Genomic DNA, 21995 nt, shown 5'->3' with positions numbered 1-21995 from the left:
TGTGAGGGATGCTTTGAGAAGCCAGATATAGGACAGTAGGGGCAAAAGGCCCAAGGCAGAAAAGCCCTGACAGATGCCTCCAGGGAGGCTTCTGGAATAATCCAGGGTTCAGCTTGTGCAGCTGGATGGATAATGTCTTTTACAGGGATGAGGAAGACTGAGGGTGGAGAAGCACATTAGGGAGAAAACTCAAGAGGCCAATTTTGGGCATGTTAAGCTCGAGATGTTGAGTAGACAGTGGGAAAAGACTATCTGGAGGAGCTCTTTGCCTCTGAGTTCCAGACCCAGCTCTAGATGCCTCCTTTTGGCTGAACCAGAAGTATCTCAAATTCAACATTTCTCAACTAAAGTCACTTCTTCCCCCTCAAATCTCCAAGTCCTGTTGAGTTCACCATCTCATGAAAAGACATCACCACTCCATCAGGATCAAACCATAACCCTGGGAGTCCTCAGTATCAACCCCAAACACAAAGTAAGTCAATCACTTGCCCAGCCAGTCTGTTCTTCCCTCTCCACACTCCTCACCTGGGCAGCTCCTACTCATCTTTCAAGCTTTGGTCTAAAAATCTCTTGGTCCAACAAACCTTCTCCAAACCCCCAATTCCGATCAAGGTCCCTCTGTAACACCTTCTCCTGTCGTCCCATTTCTTACATTGTAATACAATTGCCTCTTTTCTTATCTGTATCCTCCACAGGACTCCGTGAGGGCAGAGGACTACTCTTCAAAGTCTGGTTTATAGTAGCTGCTTATTAAATTCTTGCTGAATGAATGAGGGTAGCGTGTGGGAGATGAAGTCAGAAGGGCAAACCGCAGCCAGATCACGGTGGCCTGCACCTCCTTTACCGGCTGCAAAGCTGGAGATGGTGGATAAAGCGTCTGAATCCTCCACTAACAGGTGAATTTCTCAGGTTGCAGTTACCACTTTCAGCCAAGATTCCAACTGCCTCCTAAGATCAGGGCCCTTTCTCTGTCCAACCCACCTTCCTGAATAATAAGGTGAGCTCTAAGGAGCAGAGCCTCAGACTGAGCAATTCTTCCAGCATTTTAGTTCCTGCTACTGTTTTTCACCACCACGTTTTTTCCATTGTCTTGACATTTGTTTTACCTAGGATGGAGGATATCATTGACTGTCTACCCGGCATCATTCTCCTACTTGTTCTTTCTTTCCAAAACTGATTTAGTTCAAGACCCACCACTCCTCTATCCAGACACATGCCCCTGGGAACCCTGACCCCATATTTAGCTTAAAGAATTCCTGGTTGGATTTAAGCCAATCATGGAGTTTCATTCCCTACCCACTGGCCAAAGTCACTGGTTCCTAGGTGGGCACATGATCCAAGTAGTCCAATCAGAATGAAGTGGTCCCTGGATTATCCAAGGGGCTCATTCTCTGCTCCCTGGCCAAAGCACAGGCATACCTCATTTTATTGCGCTCCAGTTTATTGCACTTTGCAGATACTGCATTTTTTACAAATTGAAGGTATGTCGCAACCCTGCAGCGAGCAAGTCTGTCGGTGCCATTTTTCCAACAGCATTTGCTCACCTCATGTCTGTGTCCCACTTTGGTAATTCTCGCAATATTTCAGGCCTTTTTAAAAAATCATTATTGGGGCTTCCCTGGTGGCGCGGTGGTTGAGAGCCCGCCTGCCGGTGCAGGGGACGCGGGTTCGGGCCCTGGTCTGGGAGGATCCCACGTGCCGCGGAGCGACTGGGCCCGTGAGCCACAGCTGCTGGGCCTGCGCGTCTGGAGCCTGTGCTCCACAACAAGAGAGGCCGCGATGGTGAGAGGCCCGCGCACCGCGATGAAGAGTGGCCCCCGCTTGCCACAACTGGAGAGAGCCCTCGCACAGAAACGAAGACCCAACACAGCCAAAAATGAATAAATAAATAAATAAATAAATAAATTTATTTTAAAAAAAAAATCATTATTATATTTGTTATGGTGATCTATGATCAGTGATCTTTTTTTTTAAAGATTTTTTTTTTTGATGTGGACCATTTTTAAAGTCTTTATTGAATTTGTTACAATATTGTTTCTGTTTTCTGTTTTGTTTTTTTGGCTGTGAGGCATGTGGGATCCTAGCTCCCCCACCAGGGATTGAACCCACACCCACTGCATTGGAAGGTGAAGTCTTAACCACTGGACCGCCAGGGAAGTCCCTGATCAGTGATCTTTGACGTTACTACTATGAACTCACTGAAGGCTCAGGTGATGGTTAGCATTTTTAAGCAATAGTTTTTAGTGAAGGTATGCACTTTTTCTTTAGACATAATGCTTTTGCACACTTAATAGACTACTGTATAAACATAACTTTCACATGCACTAGGAAAGCAAAAAATTCATATGCTCACTTTATTGCGATATTCACTTTATTGCATGGTCTGAACTCGCAGTATCTCTGAGGTGTGCCTGATATTGGTTCCCGGGTGAGCACAAGATCTAAGTAGTGGAATCAGCATGAAGTAGTCCCTAGATTACTGAAGGTAGCTCTTTCCTCACCCCTTCTCCTGCTGTTCCTCCTCCCTTTCTCTGTCTCCCTCTCTCTCCCTCCTCCCCTCACTCAGTATGGAAGGGTTTGCTACTCACTGGCCCCATCTCTGCAGCTCATGGAGACTATTCAGGGATCCCACTACATTGGCCGGTGCTGTGGTCCCTGTATCACAGGGGAGTAGTTGTTGCCCAGGGCCAGCTATTTGGAGGCAGGCATATATAAGAACCAGGCCTGACACTTCCAGGGGAACAGCCCTCTTACCCTTTTAATGCTTGAGCTACAGAGGACCCTTGGGCACTGTGGATTCAGGTCACCTGGGCTTCCCATGTGGCGAGGGCACCAACATAGAACTAGGAGTTACAGATGGGCCAAATGCAGAGGAAACACCATTTTCCTCCACTGTGGACTAACACCTACCTTCTTTGCCTCTGAGGCTGAGGAAGAGGCTTACGATGACTGAAGTCTCTCACTGGCAGACACCCTTAAACACAGACTTCTAATACACTAAGAACAGGCAGTCAAGCGGCGAGAGAAGCTTCAGGAACTACCCTCTGATCAAGCCTGAAATGCTGGTTTTCTCCATGCCCACCAGAGACAGCCACACTGCATGGAGGAGTTAACCATGACTAGCAAACCCATTTGGAATCTGAGGTCTTGGACCACACTCCTTGGCCAAAGACACGGGATAGGCAGACGAGGGAGGGAGGCTTCTGGGCAGGTAGGCAAAATCAGGATGACCTAATGCGGTTCACAAATACATTTTCACAGAACAGACCCTTTAGAAAGTACACACAATTTCTGTTGGGGTGATGAAAATGTTCTGGAACTCGACAGAGGTGGAGGTTGTGCAACATTGTGAAAGTACTAAATGCCACTGAATTGTACACTTAAAAATGATTAATTTTATGTTGTGTGAATTTCACCTTAATTTAAGGAAAATACACATAGGTCCACAAGTATGCAAAGTTGGGTCCTCATGGGCACCCACACACATGCGTGCACAAACACACACACACAGATTTCTTTGAAATTCAGAGAGGTGCTTGCACGTGGCAGAAATACCCTTTCCCTGCAGGGAGTCCCTGGCAGAAATACCCAAGCCATCCACTCCTCAGGATCTGCATTCATCACCGTGACACGCTTCCACATTGTGGAGCACGGCTTACCCTCCTTCGGGCATGTCTCATAACCCCTACTCTGCCTCTTCTGCATCACCCACTTCATCTTCTCCCCTCCAGCTCTGGCCTTCTTGTGCTACAGGAGGCTCCCAGCAGAGCTCTTTTCCAGGCTTATTAACGAGTCACCACATTACGTTACTCTAGCCTTATTTTGCTTCACAGCACAGAGAGCCTTGCTCCTGGCTTTCACGCTAGCCCAACTATCCCACCAAACCTTCACCATCAGCCTATGAGATAGGGCAGCTCCCACTTTACTGATGAGGAAACTGAGGCGAAACAGAGAAACTCATCCAACTTGTCCAAAGTTACAGGACAGTTGGGCAGAAGTGAGGCAGGAAGGCAGTTCTCCAATCAACTAGTTTAGGACCCTCCTGGCCCCTTTGTTCTAAGCAAGCAGTAGGTCATAGGTTTTAGACACAGACCTTTTAAATAAATCTTTGAATCATAGTTTTACTGTCTATGTGGCTCCAGGCAAGTTACTTACCGCTTCCGTTTCCTTCATCTGTAAAATGGACTAAACTGTTGGAAGATTAAATGCGCTAGCATGGAGCCTGTGTGGGGGCTGCGAGCTTATCACCACGCCCAGTCGTGCTCCTTAGCTCTTAAGTTTCAGCAGATTCGGCAAAGAGGAATAAATCGGTGGAAAAGGAGGATTGAGGGTAAAAGCGACTTTGTGGAAAACACACTGAGAAATGTGGCTGCTTACTAAGTGCGTATGTTTACATGGCAGGCAAGAACTGAAGTCAGGAATTTTATTAAAACAACTGAAGAGAGCTAAACTAATATACCCCAAATGTATTTTTTTAAAACAATGGTTAATGAGACCTGAGAACTGAAAAAGAATCATGATGCACGTGGACTTTGATGTGGCTGCCCGGCCCTCGCCGCCAGGCCCTCTCTGCCCAGTGCTGCACACAGCACGGGCAGTTTTCAGCTGCTGCCTGTAAAAGGTTCACTGGACCCACGTTTGTACGAGCATCCTCGTGCTCCCAGAAGCTCAGCCAATCCAGGAGCTGGACTTCCCACCACAGAGAACCTGGCTAGGAAGATGTGACATTGACCAAAACAAACCGAGAGCCCGTGAAACAAAATCAAAAAGAAGCAACACTATGGGCAGACAAGGAAACAACAAAGCTTTGCAAGAAAAACCCCGGTCATTCCAGGGGTTTCGAACGTCCATTCTCTTCTGCGTATCCTCATAAAACCCTTGGAGGCAGTGTGGGGACAGCAGCTGTCACCCCCCCATCTGGGGTGGAGGGCAGCAGCTGAAGCCAGGGCCGTCGGTGAAGTGCCGGCGAGACTGTGGCTGGAGCAGTTGGGCGCGTCAGGGTGGAGGTGGAGGCGGTTTTCAACCATAGCAGGTGTGGATCATAGAGCCCAGTCAAGCTGCACGGGAACCTGTGAGGTTCCAGCTCTCAGCCCTGCCCGGTGTAACCCACTAAGCTGAGTCCTTTCCAAGCCCACACATCAGCCCCTTTAGGGAGTCTGCTGCTTCCTAGAAAATCAAACAGCACACATCTCCCTTCAGAGAGCCACTAGCTTAGTTAAGCAATCTAGTAAGACCCTGGCAGCAGGGGAAGTCACTAATTAAATGACTTACAGATCAGGAGGCTGCAGGCCTGGTCTGAGGTCCAGTGCTGCTCTCATGGGCTGCGCGTGTAACTCATACAAGTAATTTCAGTGTGCCTGTTTTCTCATCCATTAAAACAAAGGCAGGGGGAGGGGTGGATAATATCACCTACCTCAGAGGTTGTTGTTATGATTAAATGGGATAAACAGGTCCAGAGAAGGCCTCTGATGTAGGCACGAGATTAATGACAAGAGACACATACGCTAAGTGCCACAGGAATTCACAGGAGTGAGTATGTCCACCACCTGAGGACTAGAAAAGGCTGCATGGAATACCTGTTCTACCCATGTCCTGTCCCCACCCCAAACCCACACACTCATGCCACCTCCTCACCTAGGAAAACAGTCCCGACCCTCCCCCACCCCCATCCCCAGAGCTGGAAGTGCCCCTTCCTGCCTCCCAATGTCAGTATCTGGAGGTGTAGTTAATAAATATAGGGGAACTATAGTAGGACACCCTAATAATTTGACATATGGCTACATGTTGAGAATTAAATTCATGAAAATGAAACCATAACCGTCATTAGTCATCTGCGATATGGGTCATTACTAAGAGATGACCGAGATTCTTGAAAACACCCGAATCTAATCAAGGTGATTAAAATGTAACTAAAGCAAGCTGTAACCTAATAGAGTATGTTTTGGCCTGTCTGAAAAATGTTGACTTAAAAGTTATTGTCTATAGAGACTCTAAATAGAGTCTAGCAAAGGAGAAATTGCCTAATTAGAATATTTGTGTCCATCTAGCTTTGCCCAACGGTAAGACGCTAAATGTGGTGGACAAACAGATCCTGAACATTAGAAAGCCTAGCTCTCGTGTGGGAGGGGCAGTTGACCATGTGGTTCCAGGATCCAGATGAAATTCACATCTCCTCTAAGACCTTTTGCTCCAAAGCCTGAATCCCAAGAAAGCTTCTAATGAATTCATTTTCCTGGGTACCTTATGCTAAGGAAAGGTACACTGGATAACAGGCACTGAAAAGGTATCTATCACTATAGCTTTGATCTTCATATTTATGTTTTCTAACGATTAAAACAAATTGGAGAAGAATTCAGTTAAATGCTAGCCAGTTGAACACATGAATTTATCTTTATCTTTCCAAAATCCTCTGACATGTACAGTAATTAAAAAAAAAAAAAAGGCATAAAGCCACAGGAAAAGCAAACAGGGAAGGAGACAACAGCCACACAATTTTAGAAGCTAGAAAACCAAAGAACAAGTAGGAGCTGATTTAGCAGACCCTGGGAGCCAGATCCTGGGCCAGCAATGAGGAGAAGTTAAGAAGCACCCGGTTCCGCACAACAGAACCCCCTAAAGGTGTGGGAGCTGGAGCAGTGTGTTCTGAAAGTGGGCTGAAGGTGGAGCCACAAACAAGAGGGCAGACTGACAGTCTGCTTCTGAAGCAGTTAAACCCCAGATCTGTTCTCTATCATGATAAATACTCTCCCCGGCCCTGATGAAAGGCAGAGGATATTTATTCCCCGGAAAGGGTGGAACAGAGGGTTCCCTGGGTGGGAGGACACAGGGCCCAGTTGAACATACTGAACACACAAGGCCAGGGTACACTGAAAATTGAGATCCTTACCCTGCTGCCTCCCCTCACCTCCCAGAACAGTGGCAGCCCAGCAGGAACCACTCAGGCAGTAGAGTGGAAGATTCTTTTCTGGGGAATATGAACAGTGCAAGAGGAAGGACCAGGTTCCCCAATGAAAAGACCCAGACGAAATCACCCTACAGTAGTGGTTCTCAAATGGGGGTAGAAGGAGCAAAGGCTGATGTTGCCCCAAGGGAACATTTGGCAATGTCTGGGACATTCTTGATCATCATGATCGGGGTAGGGAAGACAATAGGGATGCTGCTAAACATCCTACAGTTCACAGGACAGCACTCACAACAAACTGTCCAGCCCAAAATATCAATAGTGCTGAGGCTGAGAAACCCAGACCTTCAGTAAGGGCCAGAGTCATCCAGCCCCATGTATACACAGAGTTTCCCATTCTCCAATGCCACTCTCGTAAATATGAGTAGACACTTGAGGAACTGCCACAAAAGGCAGAGATCAAAATGAGAGACTATGCAGGGAGACAAAAATTTCAAAAAGCTATCATTAATACCCTCAGAGAAATTAGAGAAGATATTCAAACCAAAAGCAAGCCAAACCAAACTTAGAAGATGATAAAGAAAAAAAAAAAAAAGGAACATCCAAAGAACAGGAAAAGGTTCTTGAAAATTAAAAATAGAATCACATTAAAAAAAAAAATAGAAGGGGTAGATGATAAAATTGAGGAACTCTCCCAAAAATAGAGCAAAAAGACACAGAGAAGGCAAATATAAGACAATTTGAGGACCACCCCCAAACCTCTAATATCTAAATACTGGAAGTTCTAGTGTAACAGAAGAGATTAATTGGAAGTGAAGAAATAAACCAAGAAAATAAACCAAGAAAATTTCTCAGAACTGAAGGATACGGGGCCTTAGAATGAAAGGGCCCACAATAGCCAGCTACACCCTACCCTGAAGACCATGAGTGTGAAATTCCAGAGAGGAAAAACAGGTTCCTAAAAACGAATCCAGAATCAGATTGGCATCAGACTTTTTAACAGCATAAATTGAAGCTGGAAGATGATGGAACAATGCCTTCAAAGTTCTGAAGAAAAAATGATTTCCAATCTATTTTCAAAATGTCAAGCAGGTATGAAGGAAATAAAAACATTTTCAAACATACCAGGTATCAAAAAATTTGCCTACAATGCATCTTTTCTCAGAAAACTAATAAAATATATACTCTACCAAAATGAGGAAATAAACTATGAAGACATGAAAAATAAAAATAGGCATCTAATACAAGACATAGAGCCAAAGGGAATCCCAATAATGATGAAGGAAAATCCTAGGATGACAGCTGTGCAGTAGGCTCGAGGCAACTAGCCCAAACTGAAGCAGGTCAGTAGGCTCATGACGAATGTCTCCAAGAAGACACTGACAGAATACTTGATATGCTGGAATGCATGGAAAGGTGAGTTTAGGATGAAATAGACAGGTGGTGAAAACTAAGCAAGGGAAGAAGCAAGATAATTAGTAACTCCAGGGAAACAAAAAGTGGCACAAAGAGGGAAAAAGTAATTATAGTACACTACATGGCTCAGCTATGCTAACACAGTGATAAAAATATAACCACTGATCAATAATCAAATGGAAATTACAATATAGCTACTGGGGATAGGTGGATGGGAAGTGGAAGACATATTCAAAAGACAGCTAAAGCCTCATCATTCATGGTGTGAAGGCAATAGAGGATTTCTTTTACCAACATAAACAGCTAAGAACTGAAAGCGGTTGCCTTGGTGGAGTGGAAAAGGACTTCTCTGTAGGAAAGTGGAGAGGGATCTTTTGTTTCTCCATAATAGGATCTTATAGAACTGTTGACTCTTTAAACCATCTGCATATATAACTTCAATAAAAATAAAGTGACTTTTTTTTAAATTGGAGAAAAACAGAATAACGTATAAAGAAGTAAATTTCTACAAGTATTCAATATCACTACCTAGAGCCAACTGCTTTAACATTTTGACAATTTTGTACCAATTTTTTTCTTACACATTATACATATGCAGATTTTTCAAAGTTGTAGTAATGTTATATATAGTTTTGATTCCTGTGTTTTCACAGTTACCACACCACTAGCCTTTTCATATATCTTTAAATATTTGTTGAAAGCAGTTTTTAATGGCTGTGATTACTCTAATACATATCATGCTATCATTTAACAAATCCTTTTTTACTATGCATTAATGTGTTTATAATTTATCACTATTATAAATATGGCTGTGAAGAGTATCATTTTATGTAAATCTTTGTGTACACTGAATGTTCCCTTGGCATAAATTCATAGAAATGGATCATTGAAAATTGAAGTGTCTTTGCCAAATTAACCTCCAAATGGATTGTGTCAGTTTTTACTGAACGGTACATAGAGCATCCACTTCCCTGACTCCTGAATATCAATTTTTCCCATGTTGTTCAATTTGATAAGTGAAAAAAAAGTTTTTATTTGCATATTGTGTGTTCAATTGGCTGTTTGCTTTTCTTCCTTGTGAGCTACTGGTTTATGGCTTGAGTCTATTTTTCCACCAAGACCACATGGTAAACAATCCTTCCACAACCTTATTTATATCCAGATCTCTATGAGTTAACACAGATCAGACCGGTGGACCTGATGATATGTGAGTGCCTCAATAAAATCAAGTCTCTGAGTCCTGATGGCCCCACTGAGGCCCTGGCTCCCTGGGAGGCTCCAGGCAAGCAGCCTAGCAATCAGGCACCCTTATGACACTCCTCACACTTTACCTTTTCTTGGCACGCCCCATATTCTGTTTGCATTTTGGTCATCTGTATACATCTTCTCTTCCCAATGGACTCTAAGCTCCTACAGAGGAAGAACCCTATCTGATGGATCTTCATGTTCCTCACCTCACCTGTATTTAACAGATACTCACATATTTGATGAATAAAGACATAAGGGTGTGGATGGGGGTGGGGAGGATTATGAACAGAGGCAACAGGAGAACTGGAACACTGAAAGGGTAGAGGGAGACCAGCCCCTACCCCTACCAGAGCTGGGGTGAAGACAGCACCAGAAATACATGACCAGTGGTTTCCAGGGTTCGGGCAGAATGTCCATGTAATGAAGACTGATGAAAAGGAATAAAAAGGACAGACAAGGATTATTCAGCCACAAAAAAGAAATGAAGTACTGGTATATTCTACAACATGGATGAACCTTGAAAACATGATGCTAAGTGAAAGAAACCAGACACAAAGGCCACACATTGTATGATTCCATTTATATGAAATGTCCAGAATGGGCAAATCCACAGGGTCAAAAAGTAGATTATTAGTTGCTGAGAGCTGGGGGAAGGGGAGAATGGAGAGTCACTGATTATAGGTACAGGGTTTCTCTGGGGGTGATGAGAATGATCTGGAGTTAAATAGTGGTGATGGTCGTACAACTTTGTGAATATATACAACCCACTGAATAGGAATAATATCTCAATTTTTAAAAAGGAAAGAGGAGTAAACAAGCAGTCTGGCCCACGAGGAATTTCTGAGGAATTGCTTTGTTTATAACACCAGCTTGCCTAGACTCTGATGCTTCCACACTGCCTGGCCCAGCAGCAGGATGTCAGGGCTCCCCCTGCTTGTAACAGAGGGACACCTGACACAAAATGCACTGAAGGAATCCTACAGATCCAGACTTGCTGGAGAACAGCACACATCCTGGCCAATATTTTATCCAAAGAGACCTGGCAGCCTTTCTGCTACTGGACTCCCTGAGTTAAGAAATGAGTTCTACTGTGCCTCAGCAGGCAATGCATTACACCGACCACCTATAACCTGATTTTAAAAACCTTCAATAACGTCAAGACAGAACAGAATTCCCTTTAAAATGAGCTGATGAGAAAACCAATATGGAGGTGACGTAAAGTCATGGGAGATGTTCTTTTCATGATCATCTTTCTAACAGATTCTCCTAAATCGAGCACACACCTGGTTGTGAGTTGTGCTAAGCGCTACGTGCCACATGCAGACCCCCTCTGAGGGCTTACAATCTGGGTGCTGAATAAAGATTTCCACAAGAATAAAACAAAATGCTAGACTGTAGCCTATAAACGATTTTCTCAGCTGAAATTCAAAGACGGGCTTCAACCCTAAGAGGGCTGGAGTCTCAGAGGAGGAGTTCACGGGGTGCCTCCTCCTCAGGACTTCTCACTTTCTGCAGGCTGGATGAAGACCAGAAGCTCCCTGCTGCTAGACAAGGCCCCTGTCTGAAGAAAGCAGGGACCCTCTCACCTCTACCCCATCCCCCATACCTGCAGAGCCAGGGAGGCCACAAGACACACCTTAATTGTGAACCCTGAACCAGCTAGCTGGGCGGGACAGCCCTTTGAAAATTACGCTGGGGTAAGTGGAATTTTAATTGAGCTGGACAATCAGAATTAAATTCCTTCTCTCAGTGGCAGCTCTTAAAGGGGGGCATACTTTGAGCCAACTCATTTATAATCCCAACCGTTAGGCCATTTGAAAGAGGATGGCTTTTCTACACTGGAACAAGTTTTGAAAAAAGAGAGAGCAGTAGAAAAAGAAGAAAGGAAGGAAGGGAGAGAGGAAGGGAGGGAGGGAGGGAGGGAGGAAGGAAGAAAGGGGGAATTTAAAAGTGGAGGGAAGGCAGGGGAATGGAGGAGGAGGACACTTACGCAGAAAGCCACGGTCAGCCAGAAAAGTAATTACTGCCGAGAAGGGTGTCAGTAACAGCCCTTCCTCCAACCGTCCCAGTGGGGAGTTTTAATACAAAAGGACATCATTGCCCATCTGTTGCTTTGGAACTAATTTAGCACGAACCAAACCAGCATTGTCCTCAGGGGCAGGCCTGTCACCTCCCAGAGTGCTAACCTCAGCTACGGTGAACAGAGCAGGTCTTGCGTCTCAAGTCTGTCTGGCTGCTTAATGTACAGGGGAGGACATGGCTTGGCACTTGGGCCTCATCAAGGAATACCCCTGGAGCCTATTGTGTGCATGGCCTTGGGCCAGACAGCACACCAGTGGAGCCAAGGGCAGCTTCAGAAGTTCTGCTTCCGTTTTCTCCTGATAGTGCCTTGGCCCCATCTCCACCAGGCAGGCGAGGAAGGCAGCACCAGTGGCTGAATGATTCAGTTCATTCCAACAAACATGGCGCATCCCAACCACGCATAACGAACTAGAGATGAGGGTGTGTGGAGGCGTGTCTGGATAGGCAGGGGTTAAAAGATGGATAAGTTATGTACCTGCACTCTGGAGACAGTGTATAAGTAGAGCATGTATAGAGTGTGTGTGTGTGTGTGTATGTGTCTGTGTGTGTGTATTGGGGGAGGGGAGGAGGGGAGGTGGCTTGCTAAGACAAGGTATATTAAGTTCACATTCACTAACTTGGTAGCTCTGACATTTCGGCCAGTATCAGAATCACCTGGAGGGCTTGTCATACCAGAGTTGTCCCAGATTTTCTGATTCCAGAGGTCTGGGGTGAAGCCTAAGAGTCTGGATTTCTCACACGTTCCCAGAAGATGCATGTTGGTTTGAGGACCACATTTGAGAACCAGTGCAGTAATTCAAACCCTCACTGAGCATCTAGTACATGTAAGAATCCAATCTGAGCACTTTCTCCACCTAAAATCGACCTGGAGAACCCCAGGCTGCTGTGCCCATTCTCATCTCCTGGGAAGGACAGAACCCAGCCTCCTCTGTGCCCCCGATGAACAGGCACCCTCTTCCTTCCCCCCTCTGCTGAACCGTGAGCTCCTGGGGGCAGGGCCTGGGCCCGATCTGTCTCATCAGCCCCGCCCCTTGCACAGGTACCGGCCCAGATTTGGTGCTCAAGGAATGTTTGCTGACTGACTGAATGAGTGTTTTCATCTAGTCCTGGCAGTCACAGCGGCGGGACGCAGCCCAGGCTGTGGGACGTGGGATGTGGGAGCCCATGCGGAGGTGGTGTCAACAGGATGCTCAGGAAGGCAGGCAAAATGAGGAGTGGGTGGCAGAGGAAGTCTCTGGGTGCATATTCAGGGCATATCCCATTGGAAGAGGGACAAACAGGTTGAAAATGGCAGTTTTTACCTAAATAAGGAAACTCTTAAAGGGAGAAAAGAAAAGCCTGGGGCAGCCCCTATGGGGTGGAAAAGACATCTGCCTGGCAGCCCCCGCACAGCAAGTTCATGTCAAGTCAGGGCTGGCAGGCGGAGCAGGGGTGACAATGCAAAGGGGCGCAGAGCTCCTTCCTGGGAACAGGTGACACCTGCACCAGCATGAAGTTTCTTCCACAGCCTCATTGGCAATGCAGCTACCTGCACCACGCAGGGGAAGTCCTCTTTTTCAGCAACAATGGAGGTTAATGAACAAATGGACAAAACACCCTTAATCTCCCAGGGTGGAGGTGGGGTGGAGGTATCTTTAAGGAGCCATTTCAGCAGCAGCCCCTAGTGTCCCATCTATAGACACCATTCCACCAACTCTTCTGTCCAGAAAAGCAATGTGCCCAGAATGTACTTTTTAATGAAATCGTCAGCAACAGAATATACGTGATGTAAAGGAGACATATAACACCATCAAGCTGATTCGTGTGAGGGGTTTAACACAGAGAACCCAGGTCTTGGAGTTGGGCAGTCTGGCCTGCAATCTTGGTGTTGCCTTTTACCAGCTGTGTGGTCTGAACAAGTCACTTAACCTCTCTGAACCTGCAAAGGAGGCAACCACAACCTGCTTCCTTTACTCAGAGCAGGTGAGAAGCCTCATGGAGCACCACGTGCAATGTGCTTCACACCCTGTAAAAGTGCCACTTAAATGACAAGAGTGTCATTATTAAACCCCAGAGTCTTCCCTGAGTCTGGGAAGGGCTGGCGAGTGTGGGCATCAGGAGAGAGGTGGCTGGGCCTCTACTCCCACCAGTCACTTGAAAAGAAACAGGAACAATAATAGAGGCCCCTTCCCCCATGTTCTGTTCTTTCTATTAAAATCAACAAGCAACACAGCAACAGATTAATATCTCTCTAATTACTAAGTCGTCAGTTACTGGGTGAAAAACTCCATAATTTAGTTCTCATCCCTACTCCACACGTTGACACTGATAGCAGGGATCCGAGGTACCATAGAAAGACACATTTGGGACACCCCGTGCCTGTGCTCCCCATGCTGTTCCTCTCCACCCAGAATATCCGTTCTCCGTGCCCCTCTGCCTGCGTGACCTCATTTAGCCCAATGGTTCCCAAGCTTTCACTTGCTGGGACAGAGAAGAGAGATATGCGTTCAGCACACAGTGGGTGGGGTAGAGGGGCCATGGGCTAAGTGACTGAGGTTAGACGGCTCAAACTGGAAGGGACAACCTGAGCCCCGGGCTGTCCATCCCAGGCCCCACCCATCTGCCTTGAGGCTAAGAAAAATCCCTTACCTGGGAGCTGGGAAGCTCTGATTTGATTTTATAATCCCCATTTTACAGATGAGGAAACTGAGGTTTTGAGAAGTCAAGCCCCTTGCTGGAAAGTAGACCCTGGCAGTCCAATGTGGGGGCCCACAGTGGTAACCAGTCTATTGTGCTGCCTCCCATCTCTTCCTGCAAGCCTACAGCCTTCCAGAGCTTATCCCTACTACCTCTTCTCAACTGGGATGGTGTACCACTCACTTGCACATGAGGAGTGTTCCCCGTTGCTTTCTGCCATCTGATTCCCCCTTTCTTCTCCCACAGGAGGTTGCAACACAGAGGAGGCACTGAATCAACACCAGCTGAACTGAACTGGGGTAGAGCCCCCAAAGCCGGCCGGGACCATCACCCCTGACTGAGCGTGAGGCCATCTAGGACAACTACACATCATCTCTAACTAACCCTGACGGCAACCCTGCAAGGTGGCCATCATGTCCCCCGTCCACAGGGAGGGAAGAAGTTGGCTGCCTGATGGTCTCACAGCTACAGAGAGGAGCAGGATTCAAAAATGTTCCAGAGAATCCAGAACCCACACTGTCACTGCCAAGCTGCCTCCTTCTCAGGGCATCGGAGAGTGAGAGGTCTCAGGAAAGACGTGGGGGCCTGCACCTGAGAGACAGCACTGGGGGACGAGGCCACTGGGGACCACTGAAAGCCCCCAGGTTTTGGGGCGGGGGATAGCACCTGGCCTGCTGCTCACCTCCATGCCTGTCACTCCTTTGAAACTTAGAGACTTCTACTAAATTAACAAAGCTTTTTTCCAAGAAAGGGGTTGTGCCAGAAGCTCTTATTTAACAGCAATAACCCTAGTCTGTGGTTAACCTTTTAGCAGAAATGAGCTGACAGCCAAATGCAAATCAACTCAATTTAAGAAACAGTCATTGTAGACCTACCATGCACCAGGCACTGGGCTACGTGCTGGAAACACGGTGGAGAAAAAGAGACACGGTCACCTGTCCTCATGGAGCTTAGAGAGAATCGAGCCAATCCAGCAGGCAGTGGATCTGGAAGAACTGTACTCGGACAGCTGGGTGGCCAGGAAGGGCTCCGATGACCCGCCATGGCCATCCTGCCGCCCCGCGCAGCCTCCCTGGCTGGGTCTCCCCTCTCTTCCTCGTGCAAAGCAGCTGCCTGCCAGAAACTAAAAGAGGAACAGCAAACTGCTGAGGGCAAGGAAAGCCGCTCCTTGACCCAAACACACCAAATTAGGGCAAAACCAAGCCCTCTGAGTGAAAGGAAATTCAGCTGAGGCGCCCGAATTTTAAAGACATGTGTGGTCTTGGGCTTAGTTTCTTTGTAACAGCCTCTCTTTCCTCCTCCTTGCATATTGCTATTCTGTACCTGAGGCCTCTTGGTAGTACCAGCTGCTGCCAACACGTGTCATTGCTAGAAACCGATAGCCCCATGGAGAACGGCTTTGTTTTTGTTTTGTTTTAATACCATTAGGGCTCATCTCTTGAAACCCCAAATTCCACAACAAAACCACAAACACCCAGTTCTCCATAAGGCCTCTAACCCATGAGCTTTAAAGCAATGCTTCCCACCTTTTTCACATCCTGGCACACATAAAAATGACCATATATGCTCAGCCCCCTGGAAGCTACACACTGCCCACCCCCCACTCCCGAGCTGAGCGGATGGCATCTGGGCGCACCTATAACACCATTCCTGATACACCTGCTGGTCAGCTTTGGTTCCCAGAGCGTAAATGTCACCAAACCTCAAGAGAATCATGAGAGAAGTGAAGCCGGATGGATCAGAGGATCACATCCCAAACCCACATCAGAGTGCCAAGAGGGGGGACACAGGGCATTCGGCCACTGCAAAGGCTATGAAGCCAAGAAAGGCCATCCACCTTCCCCACGCGGAGGAGGAAACCAGCATTCCCTATGATGCAGTGCAGACTGGAAATATAAATAGCTTCTAAAAAGGTTAGCAAAATGCACAGATGACAAATCTACAGTAGGTTACTAAGGGAAACCAGGATGCTCAGTGCCAGCATCTCACCTGTTGCAGCTGATGTCTGGAAGGAACCCTGCGGCTCCTCCCAAACTCTGCTCCCGGGGCCCCTCAGGGATGCAGTGTCGGGCTGCAGGGACCTGGAGCCTGGGTGATGTGAGTGGGTACTTCCTGAGCCCTACCGATGCTCCCTGCAGGCCCCTCCAAAGTAAGGAAAACCTTTTTCCTAATCACATCTTGGTCTGGTTCTCATAAGCCCACTCACTCTCAATTTCCACACCTGGGAAGAGTCTACCTCGGAAGGTTTTGTGAGGATGCCTGCCTGAAGGTGGGAGGCGTTCTATGAGTGGCAATACCCTGGGCTTACCCCTCCCCCCTCCTGTTAAACTAGGCCCTTGGGTGCTGCAGGACATTCCAGAAGGCCGGGCACTCCCAGGCTGCCTCCCTGGAGATACCCTTCTGGAGGGGAAGTGCTTCCCTGGGCACCCAGAGGGCCTGCAAGGCAGCCACAGCTGCTGGGCTATGTCAAGTAAGAAACAGACCTCGCTTGTCCCTGAACCAACCCCAGGGGACACCTGAGTTAAGGTATTTATAGCTCTCTTATATGCATCCTTGAACTTGTGTGTGTTTAAGTTAACAGATATAGCAACAGCACACCCAAAAGCACACATATGGACTTGTACACACTGAGGCAGTGGCTAAATCTGGAACTCTAGGGAACCCAAACTCACCCCCAACACACCCTCCTGAGTGTGGGTATTCCGGGACCTGGGATAAACTGGGCGTCCGTCCTTCCCTCTTCAGGGTATCAAGTTCTGCCTTCCTGCCAAGGATTAAGAGATCAGCCTGGAGCCCGCACCTCGAGAGCAGCTTGCCAGGCAGCTCCCACTGGCTCGTCTGCCAGAGCCAGAGCTCTTCCCACTTCCCCTGAGCTCCAAACAGTGCAGAGTCAGGAGGGAAAATCTCACCCCTCCAGCACCTCCCTGAGCAGACACTGGGGCTGCTGCAGAGCCGACCCTGAAGCCCTGAAAGCCAGGCAAGAAAACAGAAGCGCTGCAGAGGCCCAGACCGGAAGCCGGACCCCTCCAGCAGGCCACAGGGAGGAGGAAGGAGCGCCTTCAACTTCCACTCTGAAATGCTTGGCAGGAAAATGTCGGGCTGCTCCTGGGCCACCAGGGGCTTGGCCAAGAGAGGGGGGGCTTCCCTTTGGCCTAATGCTAGTGTGTCGGGGGTGTGGAGGGATGTGCCCAGGCAGAGAACGTGATGGGACTCAGAACGTGATGCCCGACACATTCACATTCACTATATATTCTCTCTCTCTCTGCCAATAGCAGCGGAGGTTAAGGGGGAAGCAGCCTGCTCCGGAAGGCAAGAGGTTATCTACTACAGTCATCTCTTGAAGTTCCCTAGTATGTTCTTTAATATATAAATTGGGCCATTGTTACCTATGGCTTTGAACTCAACTGGGGTCAAAGAGGGGACCCAAGAGTAAGCACACAGACTAGAAATTCCAACCCAAGGGAGATGTGCTGTTGTTCAAATACAGTGAGAGCCCAAGTGCATGAGTGAACTTTTTAAAGTGCTGTGAGCTTCTCCCTCATTCCATCTTACCTCCCAAAATAGAATCGACTGAAACCTACATACCCCACTTGGTTCTCAAGTTCTACGCTGAACTCTTCATTTTTCTGAGAGTTTCTCTTACATCACTGGGGATGCAGGTTCTGATCAAGAAAGGAAACTATCTGACACAACAGGGCATTTAGAGCAGGGAGCACTTGACCGTGTCCATGGGTCCAGTGATGGGGACCGTGGCAATTACGAAGTACAAAGCTAGCATCATACCTCCACTAAAAAGGCTCTAGGATCTGGCATCCTAGTAGAATTTCTATCAACTCCAAGTATAATACACTGTCCTCTTCCACGTGTGACCTCTTCCCCCCATAAAACTGCCCACAGTGGAGCACAATAGTTTCTCGTAATATTTATTACACATCTACTATTATGAATGAAGAACAGTGTCAGCTGTTTTTATATACATTAAACAATTTAAGCCGACCTATAACACTGCAGTGCAGATTCTAATTAACCACATTTTTACTAGATCACAGAGAAGGTTAATAATATAGCTAGAATCACAGGACCAGTACAGCAAGGTGGAGACCTGGGCCCAAGCTTATTAGGTTCCAAAGCGCATGGGCTTTCCTCTGCTGCCCATCAGACTTGAAAATTTCTCTATATATGTATACGCATGTGAATGTGCTTCTTTATCATTATTATTATTGTAAGATTAATCGGATACCAATTCATAGAGGCACGAGGTCTTAATGACCAAGTACAACACAGGAATCTCCTACATATCACACATTGCATCTAATTCAGACACTTCCACCTATGCTGTCCTCAGACATGGCAGATCCCTATCTTAAATTTATTCTTTTGTACCCCCCTGGTGCTTAGCACAGTGCTAGGTACAAAGTGGGCACTCATTTAATCTCATTGATGATTACGTTGCTAAGATTGCTTATTAGTAATAAACCCTTGGATGCTGAAAGGTGAATTATTGCTAACTAAGAAAAGTCTTAGACGCTGGGAGAAACACCAAGGGGGCCTAACACACTTCTTGGCCAACAGAGTAGGTGATCCACCATTGGGTAAAAACAGTAATATCTGACTCTCCCTAATAGGTTGATCCCACTTGGAAGATAGCTTACAATCTCCACTGAAAACAGCACTTGACTCTTTGGACCTGGGTTTTCTCCTCTGCAGGGGTGGCATACAACCCTCACTCAGAGAATGACTGTGAAGATTCCAAGGACCATGTCTACAGAGACACAAGCAACCCAATCAACCCAGGTGGCACCTCAGCACCTCCCATGACTTCCTCTGTATATAACCGCCTCAAACTATGGCAGATTCAGACCCATGTCCTAATCCCAGCAACACCCCTCCGTAGCTGTGACTTTAGATCAGCAACCTAGCTTCTCTGAGCCTAGTTTCCTCATCTGCAAAGATGGAGGATCACCTATCTCATGGGGCTGTTTAGTGGAGAAAATAAAATAATATTTGCATGTGGCTGCCCCAGGCCTGATATGTAGAAGGAAGTCAGTAGATATTAGCCAGATTTGAATGTGCACAGAACAGCTCTGACATACACACGTCCTGTTGAATAGGGCTTGTGGTCAAAAGATGGCCATGGTGACAAGTAACAAAGAAAAGGGAAGAGGCAGTAGTGAGAGAAGTTAAAATTAGAGACGATTCTTAACCTCTCTCCTTTCAAACAACAATTTCAACCTGCTGTTTACCAGCTGTACTGCTTAAAAGTTGGTCTTATTTGATTGAATGGGTTCTGCCTCTTGCCCTTCATACCGTCTGGTAATGATAGAAGGAGTAACTACAAGGCAGGTAATAAAAAGGGGCCCTGGAAAGCTAAGAACTCGTTGTACTAACCTGGTTCAGTTTGGTGAAAGTGGGCGGCCTCAGGCACCTGGTGCCTAGTGCTCTGCCAGTGGTTTCTCTATTCTCTGAGGCTCCTCTAACTTCACAGTATAGAAACCAGAGGCCACATCGAGGTGTCCCCCAACAAGACATTCTTCGGAATCTAACCTGGTACTACAATTCTGAAATCCAAATCTACAAGGGCTACAAAGAAAAGCTCCTCTTTATTGACCTAATGTGTGCCTAGTGTGTGCCAGACTCAGTGCTAAGCATCCAGCATATAATATATGCCGAGGGGAATGGTCTGAATTTTTTAAACCCCGTCTTACAGATAAGGAAACTGTACTACTGGACATCCCCTAAAGACACTCTCCAAGGCCCTCAGCCGCTCATATGTTCTCAAGGACTCAAGTCTGGATGACACGTGGAAACTTCCGCCCAAATTTTCAGGTCTAATCACAGGGCTGGATTTTGCAAAACTTCATCAAACAAATCATCTTAGGCCCACAGCAGAAGTGGGTTTGGGAAGAGGGTGGAGCTGGGACAGAGAGAGGAGACCTTAATCCTTCAGAAGCCACCTCTAATTTGCAAATAATGGTCGGAGGGTGCATTTTCTTTCTGCACAATAATCTCTACCAAAGAAAACCCAGACAAAGTCACCTGGCCTTCCTAGGGAACAACAAAAAAAAGCTCTTCCTCCAAGATTCACACTGAACTCCTACCCCTCCTTCCCCTCCCTGCCCCTGGGAGTGGCTGGATGGTTGTTGTTTCTTTTCTTTTTTCCCTGTGGTCCTCTGGTAATACCACAAATTACGTTTTCAGGGACTGGAGTCCCAGAGTGCAATGATGTTGTAATAAACATAACCAGGACCAAATGCCTTCCCATCATATTAGATGATGCCATTTCCCACCAATCAGGCTCCTCAGGCAGGCAGACCACTCACCAATGAGGGACCAGACAAAGGCTGTGAGGGGAGACCTGGTCATCGGCAACTAAAAATAAGAGCGCTTCAGGATTGGCCACTGCCACTTTGCAACAGGAGTTGGGACCCACACACCAGGCACCAGACAGAAGGCACACACAGGCAGAAACTTTCAGCCCAGGGGTTCACATGGGGTAGGCTGGTCTGGGTTTGTTGCTGAGGTTTTTTTTTTTTCCTTTTCCTAATGTGACTTGAAAAAAGAAATACTTGATCCAGAGGGACCCTTGCAGACACACCCACCCTCCTAGACACGTCAGTTTCCAAAGGCCCTTCATAGACATCCTGAATCGGGGAAAGGGCGGGGGGTGCGGCCAGGGGCCAAGACACTCACCTGTCCGGCTGTGTCATAGAGTCCCAGGAGGTACTGCTTGCCCCCTACGGTGACGCTGACTGCAAGGGCAGAGAAGTGGGGGCGGGGAGAGAAGCTCACAATCATCTAGGCTCTGGGGCAGTTTCGTTCCCCACCAGGACCCTTCCCTCCTAACCCAGCTGGAGGCAAGCGGGAGCTCCCAGGAAGATGCCACCCGTTTTCCCTTGTGCCCGGCTCACTGTGAAGTGGCGTGAGGCCGGGGCGATGTGGCCCCCAGCTGCCCACTCCTTTCTCCCAAGTCCCATAGCCACGTTTCCCCCTCGGTGATTGGGGCTAATAGGCTAGGCGGCTGTAGGAAGGTCAAGGAGGTCGGCCCCGGGCGCCGAGGGGGATGGGAAATGCGGGGCGCCAGGACGGGGCACCGGAGTTGGGGGTGGGAAGAGGGCTGGGTCCGGCAGGGTAGGGGCTGCCAGAGGGAAAGCCTGGGGGTGGGGCCGGGCGCCCGGCGGAGGGCGCGGCGGGGGAGGGATGGGGAGCGCGCGCAGGGGAGGCGGTGAGGGGGCTCAGCCAAAGTTGCTCCAAAGTTCCCGGCCCGGGGAGCGGCCCCTTAGTCAGCACTTCCGAGGCTTACCTGCGTAGTGGTCGAAGACGGTGGGCACGTACTCCTCCGGGAAGGCGTCGTTGGCATAGCTCATGAGTAGGCACGTCTTGCCCACCGCCCCGTCGCCGACCACCACGCACTTGAGCATCAGCGCGCCGGGCCCGTGAGCCATGCTGCGGCCGGCCGGCCTCCGGGCATGGTCCCCCCGGAGCCCCCGCCCCGGCCCCGGGCTCAGCCCCAGCCCGCCTGGGGGGTCCGCCGCCGCCGCCGCTCAGTGCAGCAGGGCCGACCCCCCGGCCCCATGCAGCGGCTCCCCCCGCCCGAGGGGAGGGGGCGGCGGGCCCGGGGCGCTGCCGCCGCCTCGGTCGCTGCCCGGATCCCCGCCCGGGCTCCGGTCGCCGC

At 48.1% G+C, this 21995-nt stretch overlaps 1 protein-coding gene across 1 annotated transcript in view; it reads right to left on the bottom strand.

Annotated features, from left to right (window-relative positions):
• The window catches only part of RHOQ (ras homolog family member Q), a 35896-nt gene extending 14043 nt beyond the window's left edge, over positions 1–21853 (bottom strand). The window contains exons 1-2 of the mRNA XM_061168722.1: positions 21624–21853; positions 21014–21072 (exon numbers count right to left, since the gene is read on the bottom strand). Coding sequence (XP_061024705.1) covers positions 21014–21072; positions 21624–21765 — 201 coding nt within the window. The 5' untranslated portion in view covers positions 21766–21853. The remainder of the gene's footprint in view (positions 1–21013; positions 21073–21623) is intronic.
• Positions 21854–21995: the final 142 nt, after the last annotated feature.

The sequence above is a fragment of the Eubalaena glacialis genome, chromosome 14 (assembly GCF_028564815.1).
Source record: "Eubalaena glacialis isolate mEubGla1 chromosome 14, mEubGla1.1.hap2.+ XY, whole genome shotgun sequence".
Lineage (NCBI taxonomy): Eukaryota > Metazoa > Chordata > Mammalia > Artiodactyla > Balaenidae > Eubalaena > Eubalaena glacialis.
This window is presented reverse-complemented; position numbering and strand designations above follow the sequence as displayed.